General features: G+C 47.4%; 1 protein-coding gene across 1 annotated transcript; it reads right to left on the bottom strand.

Annotated features, from left to right (window-relative positions):
• Positions 1 to 219: 219 nt before the first annotated feature.
• Positions 220 to 15,421, bottom strand: LOC311211549 (hexokinase HKDC1-like; the record flags this gene model as incomplete). The annotated part of the gene is made up of 18 exons (XM_084290352.1): positions 220 to 364; positions 1,023 to 1,256; positions 1,937 to 2,092; positions 2,252 to 2,435; positions 3,289 to 3,388; positions 3,479 to 3,574; positions 4,606 to 4,725; positions 4,818 to 4,966; positions 5,257 to 5,561; positions 6,029 to 6,262; positions 6,920 to 7,075; positions 7,366 to 7,549; positions 8,174 to 8,273; positions 9,267 to 9,362; positions 10,120 to 10,239; positions 10,331 to 10,479; positions 12,457 to 12,619; positions 15,359 to 15,421. 18 exons carry the CDS (start codon positions 15,419 to 15,421, stop codon positions 220 to 222), a joined length of 2,754 nt encoding a protein of 917 aa, XP_084146478.1.
• Positions 15,422 to 15,709: the final 288 nt, after the last annotated feature.

Below are 15,709 nucleotides of genomic sequence, written 5' to 3'. Positions count from 1 at the left end.
GATTGCAGTGTGCCGAGACATAATGGTGGGGAGCAGAAACACCTGGTCCAGGTGGTGTCCCAGGGACAAAAATCCACAATCCTGGCTGGTCAAAAACCAACTGCTCCCTGAAAATCAGGTACCTGGGTACTGGTGTCTGGCAAAGTTATCTTCAATCACCGCTCAGCAAATCTCTAGTGCACGCGCCTGGCAGTGCTGAAACGACTTCATTTCTCATTCTTACTTCCGTCCGATATTATGCAATCTTTTTGCCACAGCAGTAATGAGGGCAGCTCCCTTCCCACTCCCATCTTCAGAGAGCATGAACGTCACATCACACTGAGGTGCCAGTTCCCTCACTGTTTCCTGCAGGACCCTAGAAAAACTGAAAGGAAAGGAGAAAAAGGAACATTTTAGAAGTCCCTTTCCAGTCTGAGACTGTTGTACTCATACATTAGCAAGGAACAATAACCTCAACCAACATCTTCCACTGATTCTCCATAGCATCCCTTGCCATTTGCTTTTCCTCCTATACAAAAAAGAGACAAGTTTCTGCACTCTATCAGATTTTAATTGCTGTATCTCCACTTTAATTTTGTTCAGCAAGATGCCAGACAGGCCTCTTGCCTTCAGAGACCACAGAGGAGTCATCTCCCAGTTAAAGCATCTGCTTCAAGGCCTTGCTCACAAAATATTGACCCAGCTCTAACTACTCAACATAGCTTTCCTTCTGGGATACCTAGACATCACAGAAATCCCTTGACACACTGAAAAATAAATATTAGAAATGTAAGAATATGAATAATAAATATAGAAATGTAGAAATGCTCAGTACACCAGAGAACAAGAGCCTTCCAGTGATAAGAGGACTTTTCTTCACAATTTTCAGTCCTTTGCCTAGGCAAAGGATGCAGGAAAATGTATTAGATCTTTATCCTCTCCCCTTTTTGATTGCCTCAGAAGAAGGCTGGTGCAGCTTGCTACATGTTCACGCTGGAAATGAGCTAACAGCAAAGGGAAGGGGTGGGTACTAAGGTACTCACTGCGGATGGAGCTTGTACAAGGTCCCGTCTACTCCAACAGTAATTTGCAAGTGCTCCACACCTCGGTTTTCTCTCTTCTTCTCTACAATAGCTGCCAGTCCCGCCCCACAGAGTTGGGCAGCTCTCCTGGAAACAGCTCCACACACTTCTTTCACAATGATGCTGTCCTCACACGTGCTGTCCAGGCCGAGCTGCTGCAGAATTCGACGCACTTGGAGGAGGGCGAGCCGGTCGCTGCGTAAAGGCAAACACAGGCAGCACCGGGGTGTTACGGGAAGCTCTGGCAGGCAGGAACCTTTACAGGCCTTACCGATGGGATTCTGAGGTGATTCACAGGAAGTGGGACTCCAGCTCACACCCTTCATTTGTTTTAAAGCAAATTCCAGCCTGAATTCAGATCACAATTTTGCTCCTCGCATGCTCTTTGCTACGTTAGACTGTTTTTCCAGAGGGCACAAACAGTAGCTATTCACCTAACTCCCAAAGTCAGGAGGAAGCTGTGCCAGATCAGCCACCTGACCTTATTTTCTTTTGATCTGAAGGCTGAGACATTACCTTCAAAGTTTTTCAATAGTGGGAAGGGTTTCAAACAGCCTGGAAGACTGGTTCGATCATGTACAGGTATTTAGGTAAGCACATATTCATGGGGTATTTATATATTGCTGACTTTTTTTTTTTTAATACTATCTTAAGTTCTACAGGAATGACTCCAAGTGCAATAATTTTTGATAGCTAAGACATCCAATACAACACTGGAAATGAAATGATAATTCATTCAGGGTTGAGGGGGGGACAAAGAAGGAAGCTATAAATGACTTCTTCAAGAAAAAGCCTCCACATTTTTGGAGAAGATTATTTTCTGGATGTTCCAGAAGACCTTGAGGACTTAAAACATGTGAATTAATTAATTTTACCTTTCAATCTGTGACAGGAATTTCGTTTCAAATATGCCTCTTTTCCTGAGTGATTCTGAAATCTGTCCTCTGAACAGCAGCCCTTGTTTGGTTAAGTCGATCAGAATTTGCCGCACTATTTCACCTAGGTACATTCCACTGGTCATTTTTTCATACCTGTTGTGTTATAAAAGAAGAAAAAATGCTTCTAAATGGGTTGCAAGTTAGCTACATTTCACAAGTGGTACATACATAGCTGAGCAGTGTAATAAACTTGAAAAAGCAATAAAAACTTGCAGAGTAAGAGCCATCTTTCAGCCATCAGAAATCTGTTACCTCTGTTTCCCTGCATTCAGCGAGCCTTCATCTACTTGTTTATCATATTTGGTTCTGATGTTGTCAATGCAGCCATTGTCACCAAATCCTCCCCATTCCGTATTAATGCACATTTTTCCTTCGTTCCCTTCCACTATTTCTATGTTTTTCATGTCCTCCATGTAGCACACGTTGCTGCCGGTTCCTAGGAGGAAAGAAATGCCACGGCTTCAGCCAGAGGAGTGAAGCTGTTATGGAATCACAACAGAAATTTTTCCCAGTGGGTCCAACACAGCATATTCCAAGTGCAGAGGAAAAAGGATTCTGTCATAGGTCAGAAATGGCTTTGGCAGCCTTTGGCAGATCATTGCTGCCAGTCTGGTTGCACCACAAATCATCTTTTGCATTCGAGCCTGCTTTCTAAAGCAAATCCTGTCTAGCAGCCAGTCAGGCAGAAACCAAGTCTGATTTGGTGATCTGGTGAACAGGGCCTTATCACTTGCAACACAGGTTACATGAGGCAATACAAAGCCCATTTCTGCAACCAAAATGAGATGGCTGGTGCACGTAACCAGCCAGCAGAGTTTATTTTCAATGTGGGGCTTCAGATCTTCTATGCGTAGATGTATTTCTACATGACAAGTTGGAGGGACCAAATGGGGGATCATCTAAAAAGCCCATAAAGAATTCAGGTAAGTTTTAAATTCAGTGAAATATTCTTGCTCCAAAGCCTACGAGCTAGTTACACAGGTCCTATTTGCTAGAACATGAACACATTTGTTAAAACAAAGACTCCTGCTGTATCTACTGTTCCCCTATTCTTTTACCAGGCACCATCAGATTCTGAATCTGTTGCACTTCTGATTGTATCTGCTACTGGTGCTATTATATTCTCTGTTGAACACTATACAAATCTGCCAAGAACCCCAAGCGACTAGTAATACCACATATCTACCTCAAATAAGGGACATTGTTTTACGAATTCTATAGCAGGGCGTGAAGCCCAGCACCTGCACACATGCTTTCTTCTTACAGTGGCGACTGCAGCATCACTGTACCTGCAATAAGGCCAATCTCACAGTTTGGATCCTCGTATCCGCATGTCATCATTGTCCCGACAGTGTCATTCACCACTGCTACAATGTCCAAGTCAAACTCCTAAAACACAAGTCACAATCACTAGTGGGGTACTGGAGGAAGAGGGAGCATGTGTTAACACACCAAAAAGAGCAGAGAAGAATAGCTCACATTTCTTCTCCTGATAGCCTCCCTCAGCATATCAACAACATCTTCCCCTTCACAGTCTGTTGCCTTAAAACCTTTTGTCCATCCCACAAGTGTACCCTGAAACAGAAGAGGAAAAAAACAGAAAATGAATATAGAGAGAAGACCGTACACCCCAAACGTAAGCTTTTTTCCTCCACCACCACCAACCTTTATTTTTTATTTATTTATTTTTTTAATGATATTATTTCCCTGTCTAGCAACGGTAATAGACCAAACACAATGGGCGACGTATTATGGGGCCCTGAGAGTTGGGTCTCACCCAGCTTTCCTGTAGTTTTGGAAAGGATATTGAGTGGTCTCCCCACAAACAGACAAATCTTATTACTAAGCATACAGATCCCAGGTAACATTAGAGGCTGTCTAGACTAGTCTCTAGATTCAGAGACTATTGTGAAAACCACCAGGACATAAAAACTTTTGACAAAATAGTCGTCCCTCATTTCCCTGTGTATTTGACATATTTGACTAGAAATAGGCAGCAAAACTTCTTTTTCCCCTTTAGGAAATGAATAATCAAGAATGATTTCTTCCTGAATTTGATTTTTTTTTTTTTTTAACCCTAATTACTTTTCTTACGTTAGATGGCTGGAAAGACAAAGAGATGAGATCTGTCAAAAAGCCATATACATCAGATTAACAGATCCAAATCAGAGAGGTCCAACCCTTCCAAGCTCTGAACAAGCAAACTCAGTTCTGCTCCCTGACATTCACCAACAAGCCGCTAATGCAGTACAGAAGCTACAGTCAGGGCTGTGCAGCAGAGTTAGAAAACACCTGGGGATTTTAGCTGAAGTAGTACAAGGAGGAGTCTGTTCTCTCGTGGCATTAAAGGCAGACGGCAGCATAAGAGATTCCTGGGCTATTAAAAATGCGTGGTCATCATAAGCTAGCACTGCCTCTTTATGGAATAAAAGCAAGGGACATCTACCTCTTTTCACACACATTAGGTGGAAGTTCTACACACACTTACCCTTGTAAAGTCCTACCTGTAGGAAACATTTAGGAGTTTTTACCCACAATTTCCAAACTAACAAGCCATCCTCCCCCAAAATGATATCATTTGACCCATTTGTTGTTGCAGTCCTTACCTTGTCAATGCTGGCTTGCCTGCATGGGAAGGAAAAGGTGAAGCCCAGAGGCAGCCGGGCACCTTTAATCCCCATATACTCCAGGAAGTCTGCTATGCACTGGACTATATGGTCAAAGAGCTGGAAGAACAAAAAAAAAAGCATGAAAATCTCACATATTCTCCTATTAATTGGGTCTTGACTAGATCAATTAGGTGTTCATTAGAAGTTACCTCCTCCCCTGTCCCTTGCATGATCTCCAAAGGAATGGCAAAGATCTTGTTGTACATCTGCACGGATCTCCTCCTCCCACTTCTAATTTTGACCAGCAGAACTCTGAAATTTGTCCCACCAAGATCCAGGGCAAGGAACTTTCCACTCTCTGCAAGAGAAATATTTCGTTTTGGTGCTTCTTGCAGCACGTTTGCCAGTCAGGATGCCATACTCTGCCACACATCTGCAGGAACACAGGACAGCACACTGCCCCCTGTGGCATTTATGCTCTCACTTCCTTAGGCTAGAGGCTAAAGAGCCAGCCAGAAAATGCTGCAGGAAGCATTGATTTGCCAACAGAAATCCCCCCTGGCATTTTCCAGAATAATTGGCATGTTCTCCCCCGAAAACAGACAGGCAGCTTTCGTGCACCGCCAGGTGTCCAGGAAATAAACTTACCAGTTCCATCTGGTGTCCCACAGACATAGGTGGGCAACATCTTCACTGTGGCACTGGCTTGCGTCTCTCTCTTGAGCCCATATTCCAGCTCGGCCCTCATTTTGTTCTTTACCTCTCTGAGGGTGTCCAGGGACAGCAGGAACGGTGCGAGAACGGCGTCGATTTGCTTGCGCTGAGCGGCCAGCCTGTACGCCACTGCCGTAACCATCGCAGCTCCCTTGGCACTGCCGCTCTGAGACAGGAGGAACCGAACGTCACAGTTGGGGACCAGCCTTCTCACCACCTTGTGCAGACGTTTGGGGTATCTGCGGGAACAAAGAGCTTCTTTAGATTCATTTCACACGTGGCTTACTTCACCTACACTTCTAATACACATCCAGCACCTCGAGCACTGAAGCACAGCCAGAGAAGCACAGAAATTAGGGCATGTAAGAAATGTAAGCATAGGTTAAAAAACAAAGAGGAAAAAAAAGAAGGAAACAATAAACAGCAAGTGCCCTGGATGCTCAGGAGTCACCCAAGGAACCAATTCTCCCACCCAGACAGCAGCATTGCGTGTCATGTTGTTCCCATCCCACCCCAAGCTCTAAAGCTCTGAAGCAAACCCAGCTTTGCAACAGCAAGGTCAGTCTGACCCTCCACATCCCACCAGACCTCATCCCAACCCCGCAGCACAACGAGCAGCTCTCCAAAAGCCACACAGACACAGCTGGAAAATCTTTGCAACATCAACATATGGCCAGCAATTCCCAAACCCTCTTTAGTTACTTACTGGGGGTGAGTTTTATAGAGTCCCCCGTCGATCCCGACAGTGGTTCGCAGCCTTAGCACCTTTTTGTTCTCCCTCAGGCGGGTCAGTATGGCTGCTAGGGCAGCAGCACAGAGGTTGGCCGAGCGGAAGGAAACGATGGTGCAGACGTGCTGGACAGCGATGCAGTCCTCTTCAGAGGGAAACAGGTTCAGCTCCGTAAGGATCTCCTTTGTGTTGCTCAGACCTTCCTTGTATCTACCCCAAAACAAAGGAAAGCATCACCTAATGCAAGGGTATGAAGGCAACACTTAAGTTAATATCTGCACGCAGGCTCAAACAAATGAGAGAAGGCCAGGGCAGAACCCATCAGGCACGGTCATAATTGGTTCCCATAAACCAGGAGCGCCTGTCCCATGCTCTACCCAAAAGCATTAAGAGGCTACTCCCTGGAGATCAGTTTTCTGCAAGACATACAAATTGGCTGACCAAGTACAGAAGAGGATGAAATATTTAGAGAGCACAGCAATAGAGGTACACCTTTACTCAGCACAAGAGAAATTACTGGTCCACAGCGTGGACCAAGATTCCCCTTTAAAACACCAGAATCTGTCAGCTTTCCATGCGGTCACCCATTAGGTGACCTACAGCATGCACTACCTCTCTGCAGCACCAGGATTGGGACATCACAAAAGTTGAAAACTGCAAAAATGCTGGGGTATTTTGCTAAAACTTCACCTTCCATCACTCCTGCATACAGAAGGATCAACTTTTCTCCTAGGCAAAAGCAAAACCAAGCTGAACAGCTCAGGATCAATTCCCAGTGCTCCCTGATTATGAAGAAATGTTAGGTATCATTGCTGTGAGTGTGAAATATTAACAGCCCCTCTCAAAGGGCATGTCATAGGCTCTTACTTTTCCATTGCACACACATGCTTCATTTCGATCTTGTCCTTAGTAAGCAGAGCTGTTGACACCTTCCCATTGAAGAGCAGACCTTCCTTTGTCATTTTTAGAAGAATGAGTCTTACAAGTTCCCCCAAATACAGGCTACTGATCATCTTCTCAAACCTGGAATGAGAAGCAAGAGGGATTACAGGTGTCCACCAGCTCACCGGAGCCACAGCAAATTCAAGTATGTTCTTATGCAGGTCAATCACATTTAAGGATCTACAAAGTGGGTTTGGAACCTAAGATACCTTCCTGAGGTCCTGGAACCCAACTTGAGCCTCTCCAGAAAAGTGAGTGATTAAAAAGACTAGTCAAAAACCTGCAAGCAGCTCAGCCAGTAGAAGCAGTTTTGATGAAGCGAACTTTAAATACGTACTTTTTAAGTAATCACTTTTTAAGAAATCACTTACAATTGTTTTCCAGGATTGAGAGATCCCAGATCGAGCTCCCGATCGAACTCCGTGCGGAGGTCATCCAAAGCACCATCATCTCCAAAGGCACCCCACTCTGTGTTAATGCACATCCTGCCTTCATCACCTTCCACCAAATCGATGTGCCTCATTTCCTCCATGTAGCATGCGTTGGTGCCAGTACCTATGCACATAAGAGCCAGTGTGGATAAATTACCCATTTGCCTCAGGTTCCCTTTTTGTTTTAAGCCCCCATGTTTGGGAATAAATCAATATATTGTCTTTGAAAGAACATATACAACCTTGTGGTAAGGATGGTAATATCAAGCCACCTGTGTTTGTTAAATAATCATTTAACAGTGAGTGAAAGTACAAGGAATTAATCTAAGGCTTGACATGTTCAATTATTTTTTCCCCCATCTCAAATGTATCTCTATGTGCCTTTAAAAAGCCACCTCAATGTGTAAAGTGGAAGGGTTGTGGAAAACACAGATCCTATCAGACGTGAGAGGAATTCAGCTCTCTCTGGACAGACGGACAGTAGTTTCCTACACAGTCAGCAGAGAAGTTTATTATGCTGGTCACAACTGAACCCAGACAAAATGGGGACTGTGGCCTTTGATGGCAATGTGACCAGCATAAAAACAGCTGCTTTACAGAAGGCAGCCAGGCTTGACAACCTTACCATTGTTTTTTTTCCTCATTTTCTTCCTGTTCTTTCCTGTGCTGGCACACTCCCTTCTGCTCAAGATTTGTTCGGATTAAACAAATGAGGAAAAAAAGATTCTTAGTGAAGAGGAAAACTTACCAATTATGAGTCCAACTTCACAATGTGGGTCATCATAGCCACAAGTCATCATGGTTCCTACGGTGTCATTGACCATTGCCAGAACATCAACGTTGATGTCCTAATAGCATGAGGATGAGGGGTTAATAGGGAAAAAACCCTACAAAGCCTTTGTATTTCACTAGTACTTTGAAGGCCTGGTTCAGGAAAGCTCTTCAGTTTGAAGACATGCTACTTCCCCTAGTAACACTATTCCCACAACACTAGAAAGTAAAAAGTAACTCCGAATTCTCAAGTTATTCTTGGCCAGACAGGGTCTATGGATGCAGGACTTTTTACCCGATCCATCCTTCTTTACCCAAAAAGCAATTCATATCGGTTCGAATCTTGTGATAAACTGGCACTACTGTATCCGTCCTCACAGGCTGAATTCTGGTAGCTTGCTTATGCTAGGATAATGTCCCACCCCACGAGGAGACCCCAAGAAACTGGGGGATTGACAAATTGATCCCAGAAAATTTGACAGAAAATACATAACATATAGAAAATATATAAAGGCAAATATTCAATATAAGGCCGTGCACCCACGTCACACGCAAGTAAAAAGCCTTTCCATCAGAGACGTGCAGGTTTTTTTTCCACCCTGAGGTAACTCGATAAAGCCTGATCAAAGTTATCAACAATTCCTGTAGCACAGATGCCAAGACAAGCAGGGAGCTGGACTTTACCCAGGAAGTCTCAGGTCCATCATTTCTGCCAACCACAGCAAAACTGACACAGATAACGAAGTGAATGGAAATCAAGAATCAATTTTTACCAGGTAGGAAAACCCAAGAGCTTCCTTTTTACTGCAAAGATGTCAAGATACACATTTTTTTCATGTTTCCCTTCCGTGGCTTCAGCTCTGAGGGAGAACTCCCCTCAGAGACGGGGCAGCAGAGAATTGCCCTCAGAGGCCCACCGCCAGATCCACTCAGAGGCCCTCCGCCAGATCCACTAGCTGTACAGCCACATGGGACACCACAGACCTTGAGGAAAGCCTTACAAAACAACCCAGAACAACCCTCTTACACCAAGCACAGGTCAGCCACTCAGACTGAGGTATAAAACTTGCCTTGTGCTTCTGGAGGGCCTTGCGCAGCGAGCTGACTACATCGGTGCCCTGCACTCCTCGGACCTTGAAGTGTTTCGTCCAGGCAAGGAGAGCCCCCTGGAAAGTAAAAGATCAGTGACCCCAAAGCTCCAGCCTCAGCATGCAAACCTGCCACAAGGTCTGTGGAGAAGCCCACTATCTCATAAATATCTGGGCCAAAATAAGTCACAGCAGGAGATCTCGCCCTCAGGTGGGTGCCTGTCAGTACCAGCACAACTAAATGCTACAGTAATAAAGTCCTAATCCCATAAATGCATCTCCCTGTGCTTTGTTTAAAGCATGCTTGGCTTCACTGATGTTCATTGCACACTGACAGCATTAAGCACAAAGCATTGGCAGGGCTGGCACCCAAGGCACAGATCCCTAGAAATAAAAGAGAAGTTGGAATAAGAGGCCACAAAATATTTGCAGCCAGCCCTTCAATCCCCCATGTGGCCTTTCCAACAGCTTGGCTACAGGTCTTTCCTAATTAGCACCAACTGTAGAAAGTGCTGAATGAGAGGGATTTAAAAAAATCACAATTTAGGACACAAAAGTGTGTGATTTAGTGTCCAGCAGCCTTCACACAAGCACGTATGGTTCCTATGGAATCAGGTACGGATTAAGCCAAATAATAGTTTTAGCTGAAAGATCCCGTTGCCTCAAGATAAAGAATGAGTCCTTGAATGGTAGTCAGCTGTAGCTGAATGGCAATGGCCATCCACCTCACCTTCAGAGCAGTGTGGAAAGCTGAGCCCACAAAAAGGCCCCAAGGTAGCACTCCCATGCAATACCAACACTGGCTTCTGCCGATAATATTCCTTTTGCACCTTACCTCTTCCAGTTTGGTCTGTTTGCACGGAAAAGAGAACGTAAAGCCAAGAGGTAGCTTCTTATGCTGCAGGTTTTTGGACTCCATGAAGTCTAACAGACAGTCAGCAACGTAATTGAAGAGCTGCGGGAGAAAGGAGAGGACAGGGTCAGGCTTCGACCAGCAGACCCTGGCCCGAGCACGGCACCCCCACAGCAGCCCCTGCATGGCCTACCTCGGTCCCGCTGCCCTGTATGACCTCCTTCGGGGTGGGGTAAAACTTGCTCTCCAGCTGGCTGCTCTGCTTCCCGTCGTTGAACACCTTCACCTCGAGGGCACGGAACTGGGAGCCGCCCAGGTCAACAGCGAGGAAGTCGCCCTTCTCTGCAACACCAGCGGGCAGCCCTCAGTGGTGACGGCCACCGAGTGCGGCCCAGATGCCATGGTGAGGGCCTCGGGCTCTCCTGCCCCACCATGGCAGGTTCTTGGGCCTGGGAGCACCACCAGGGAGGCTGAGACCTGGCCATGCTCTGTCCAGAACCCAGGCAAGGGTATCGAGTCCCTCCTGTCAGCTTGATATGTGGCAGCTAATTTCATTTTTATTTCACAGTCTGGCTCTGCCCACCCTGCTTGTGTTTTCAAGCTGGAGAGGGATGAGCTTCTCAGCAAGAGAGGTCCAAGGACAGCTGATCCTCACTGCTACAATAAAGCACTTATCTACTACACGAAAAGGCCCTTCCCCAAAGGAAAATGCAGCAGAATGTCATAGCCCTGCATGATCTTTGCTCCATGGTACAAGCACCTGACTGAATTTTATCAAATCTGACCCTGAAAGGGAAGGAAGCAGGAAATTCTGCCTGTAACACCACGGCTACACATGGCAAAGGTGACGAGGCAAATTGGGTTACTCAGTAAGCCGTGATATTAGTCAGACCATTAATCCCTAAATGATTAAAAATGGATGGTGCTCCACGCAGGTCATTTCAGGTAGTTACACCGGGGGCAGCGAAAAAATCTCGAAGTTCATTGGGAAAAATCCAGCCAAGCTCGAGATGTTTGGACATGCTGGAAGTTTTGTCTGAAAACGAAATAACCGATAAGGAACTCACGGGAACGGAGCAGAAATAGACAAAAATCGATGCAGTGCTTAAAATAGGCGGTATGTCAATAAGTCGTAGCCCGCCGTGACACCGCTGCCCGGCCTTGGTATGGAGGGGAGGACAGGAGAGCGTTGTCCAAGGCTGGCCTTGAGGGGCACGAGGTGTTGTAAGAGCGATGACACCACGTGCAGCTTGCCAAGTCCCCTCACCTCAGGGCTCCCTGCAGCTCCCGGACGGGGTCACTGCCAGGGGAGACCTCAGGACCTGGTGGTCACAGGGGTAACGAGGGTTAAGCTAATATTTCTTTTTCTTTGGGGAAGGCAGCGCTGGAAAGAAGGGCACCCAGTTCCAGCCAGGCAGTTTCCGAGTATGTAATTTCTCTACCCGTCCCTCATTTCAAGGGACTACCTTCCAAATGTTCTCTTTCTGCCATTAAAGCTGCTATTTCTCGTTTAACTGTGAGCAAATTACCTCCAGAAGGAATAAATTCCTGTGGAAACGAAGTACGAAGCAAATGTTTCTCTTCAGATTTCTGCGTGAACGGCTGTTACACACAGAGTCCTGACCCAGGCCAGACACAGGGGCCCACACAAATTCAGAGCCGTGGTTACACTTGGAAAAAACACTCTAAATTTCTGTCTGCCTCTCTAAGTCTTGGGGCAACTGGAAATAAGGATCCAGCTGCAGTAGCAGGGCTGGCTGTTCGCTGGCAGGCTCCATGCAGAAGCAGGTTTGTAGTGCAGAAGGCAAGGAAGGGCAGGCAGGGACCACTTTTCGGTGCAACAGAACAAGACAACAGCACAGAATTTGCTGAATTTGCTGTCAGAAGACCGGAGGAGCATTCTCACAGCTCTGAGAACATGATGTTGCCTCAACCTTGTGATTTGAGGGGTTTCACTGCAGCATCCTGCCCTCCTGTACCTGAGCAATCCCCCAGGAGCAGCGCCGCTTGCACTGCAGGGGCTGAGCTGTAGAGGCTGCCCTTGCCATGCTCCTGCAGCAACGCCTGCACTGTGCACGGCCACAGTTGCAATACGAGGTTGCTTTCTAAGATCTAAGCCCTCAAACACTCAGCGCTTGGTCAAAACCCACCTGCTGTGGGCAAAAAGGCACCTGCCAGCCTCCCGAGGCTCTTGTCCTCTGCTTGCTGACAGGCAGTGACTCGGCTGCCCTGTGCTCTTGTTGTGTGCTCCTCGAGCACCAGCAGCAAGCCTTTGGTTTCCCAAACCAGCCCTGCTGGGACCGAGCAGGGGGATCTCACCTGAGCCGTCGGGAAGGGAGCGCACGAAGGTCGGCAGCATTTTCACCGTTGCTGTGGAATTGGTGTCTCTGCCCAGGCCCTTCACCATCTCGGCCTGGAAGCGCGCCATCACGTCCAGCAGGACATCATCGGAGAGACGCATGTGGTACAGGTACCTGTCAACCTGGAGACGTGCGAGGTGTCACGAGGGAGGCAGGCAGGCCCCTCGGTGCTCAACACAGCTGGGAGGGACGCTGCATGTGCCTGGGAGGTTTCCCTCTTCCCTGCAAGTAGGGGAACTGCAGAACCTTCCTAACCACTTGGGCTGGTTTCCTAACCATCAGGGGTGTAGGTTGGCATAAAGGATCTGAAAATCCTGCACTCCAGCTCCAGAAATATCCCCACATGGTTAATTTGTTCATTCCCACCCGTCTGACGGACATGAGGCTAAACACACCGTGAGGAGACACCAGAATCGTTAACACGTGTAACAGACTGAAGGGGAACACACCATCTATGCAAACTGCACCTCTCATCTTGTATTCATTGCACTTGTAAACTCAGCAGATCTACATTCCCATAAACAGCAGTGAAAGCAAGCTCTGGAGTATCACCACAACATTAGTGGGGACTGTTAGTGTTAGGTCAGAGGTTGGACTCAATGATCCTGAGGTCTCTTCCAACCTAGAAATTCTGTGATTCTGTGATTTACTCTTACAAAAACTTAGCTTAGAAAGTGATTAATTTTTGAATTACTGTCAAAAAAAAAAAAAACACAAAACATCTTGATGGATCAATAACTTCCTGCCCTACATGAGCCCACAAGACTCTTTAGGCCCTGACAGGCTGTTCTTACACCATTTTTTCCTCCTGTTTGTTTAATGAGCTAAAACTGCAAAGTCTCTCAAGCTGGTGAGAATTTGACCTCTCTGAGCCAGGTCCAGACCATGCCGTCAGTGCCCCAGCGTGTCGGCTACGACCCGAAAATATCCATTCAGCTGCTGCCTCACTCCCCAGCCCATGCACTCGGTTGGCACGCCAGGCTGGAGCTCAAAGCCCATTTCTCACCCCAGCTCTGCATATCCTCTGATATGAGGCTCAGGGCCAGAGGCAGCGGGCAGGGTTTCATCGATCCCATATACATAGGGAGGGCTGGGAGATCACACACAAACCAGGTCCCACCAGCAACAAGCTGGGGTTTAAGAAATAACACTGTTTAAACGGGGAAGGTGGGTTGGGGATAAATTGGCCTCAACTCTAACTGACCGGCCACCTACGTTAATGATGCCTGAACTAATTACCTAGTTACTCATTCACAGCCCCATTTTGAATGGATGGTGAGCACTGACCCATCTGAGCGTGCCGGGACCCTGACAATAATGTGGGCACCTACCTGACCCCAAGCACATGGGAGAAAATCCAACTACGAGATGTGATTGCTAAGAAGCAGCAGCTGCCTTAAGAAACAGCCAGAAGACCACTATTTAGGTATTTCTCTGTAGCCCCAGTTTGCATCACCATTTGATTTTCTCCAGGGCACCTGTGAGGCCCCACCAGGGTGCAGGAGGTGCCGTCTCCGCCCAGGCACCAGCACTGCCTCCTTGGGCACGCCAGCAGAGGAAAACACGCCGACTGGAAACACGCAGCGCTCACGCACTCTCACACAGACTCAGATAAGCTTGTGAGATAAGCCCTCGAGGAAAGAAAACTAAAGAGTAATAAAAGTGGCTGCGGCCGTGCTTGCAGCTGCCCCACAGGAATTCTTTTCCCCCCAACAACGCTGCTTCCTCCACCCTGACCAGCACCAGCCGGAGAAGGAGACAGCCCTAGCCAAGGAGCTAGATAAGGCCCAGCCTGACAGCCCCCTGATTTACAGCCACAGCAAGGGCACAGACAAATCACTGGCTTGCAAAGGCAGGAATGGCCTGGCTGTGCAACACCAAAACGTGCTGTACTGCCGCCCCCACCACACAAGGACAGGCCTTGCTTTTAAGAAGCACTGTTCTCACAGCAGAGGCAAATAAGCCTGGGCAGGTGAGAAAGGAGGAGGCATTCCCTCTAATTAGGGAGAAATCAACCCTGCTGTGGGCTTCCTGAAAGGGACCTCTGAAAAGCAAAGTTTCCTTGCCTTCCCCTGAGACCAGTCTGCACCTCGCACAAAGATGCCCTTCTCACAAGGAAAGGGCACTGGGGCCTCCTTCTAGCCGTATTAAACCACGGGGATAAAAGGGCTGTGATATTCGGAGACATCCCACTTAGAGACACCAGGACACTTCCTGGGGAACTCCTCTCCAAGGCAGAATTAGCGAAGAAGCCCCCCTAAAAACGAGAGAGCTCACGTTTAACCAAGGGCATGGAGAGGACAGCAGGGTGCTGCTGGCTTTGCTGCAGAGGTGGCACTGCCCACGGGGCCCTCGAATCGCCGCCCTGCCACGCTGCAGGCAGCCCCATTTTCAGCTTTTCCCCCTTTAGTTCCACCTACACGAGTTGGAACTGTGTGCTGAGTCCCAGGAGACCTGACCCAAAGTCCCCAGGAGCTTCCCACTCCTGCTGCAACGGGAGTGAATCAGGTTCCTGCTCCTTTGAAAGACCCCATCCTTCACACTACTCACAAAGCAACTCAGCACGAGCTTCCTCACTGCCCTCTGGACACAGGCACCACACCAAATAAAGTTCAAACCCCATTTGTCCTTACCATAGAGCACCTGCTCCATTACTGGAAAAGAACGTGTAACTGAGCAGGGAAAAGCACTAACCAAGACCTATTTCCACAGTCATCAGATGGTTTGTGCTCCAAATCTGTCTTACCCCATTTGGCTCCATGGCTTTAGTAGATAAAGCGCTGCCTAGTTTGCATTACAGACTTCAGACCCCACAGAGCCCCTGAAAACAGGAATCTCAGCTACTGCTCCCTCTTACGTACCTTTTTTATCTGATCCTCTTTTAGCTTTGTAAAATGGAAAGCTAGCAAGTGGACGGCAAACATTTTCTTGAGGCTGATGGATGTGTCGGTAGTGCCAGCTGCTGCGGGGTAACTCCAGAGCGATACGTCTTTATCCACGAAGCTGGAGCTAGAGAAACTTCAGCTGAGGCATTTCCCTCAGGGCGAGCCAGTGGCGTTCCTGGGAAATTGAGTCCAGAAATAAATCCATCCAGTGTGAGCGGTTCAATGATTAAACTCCTGTCTCTTTGTATCTCCCCCGACATCACCCCAAAGTCCCTCCCTCCCCAGCTCCATGCTCCATTGTGCCAAAAGCAGGCACCTGGAGGGCTG

This window comes from Netta rufina (genome assembly GCF_964035555.1).
Source record: "Netta rufina genome assembly, chromosome: 7".
Taxonomy (NCBI): domain Eukaryota; kingdom Metazoa; phylum Chordata; class Aves; order Anseriformes; family Anatidae; genus Netta; species Netta rufina.
The sequence above is the reverse complement of the archived record's forward strand: the minus strand, read 5'-3'. Positions and strand labels throughout refer to the sequence as shown.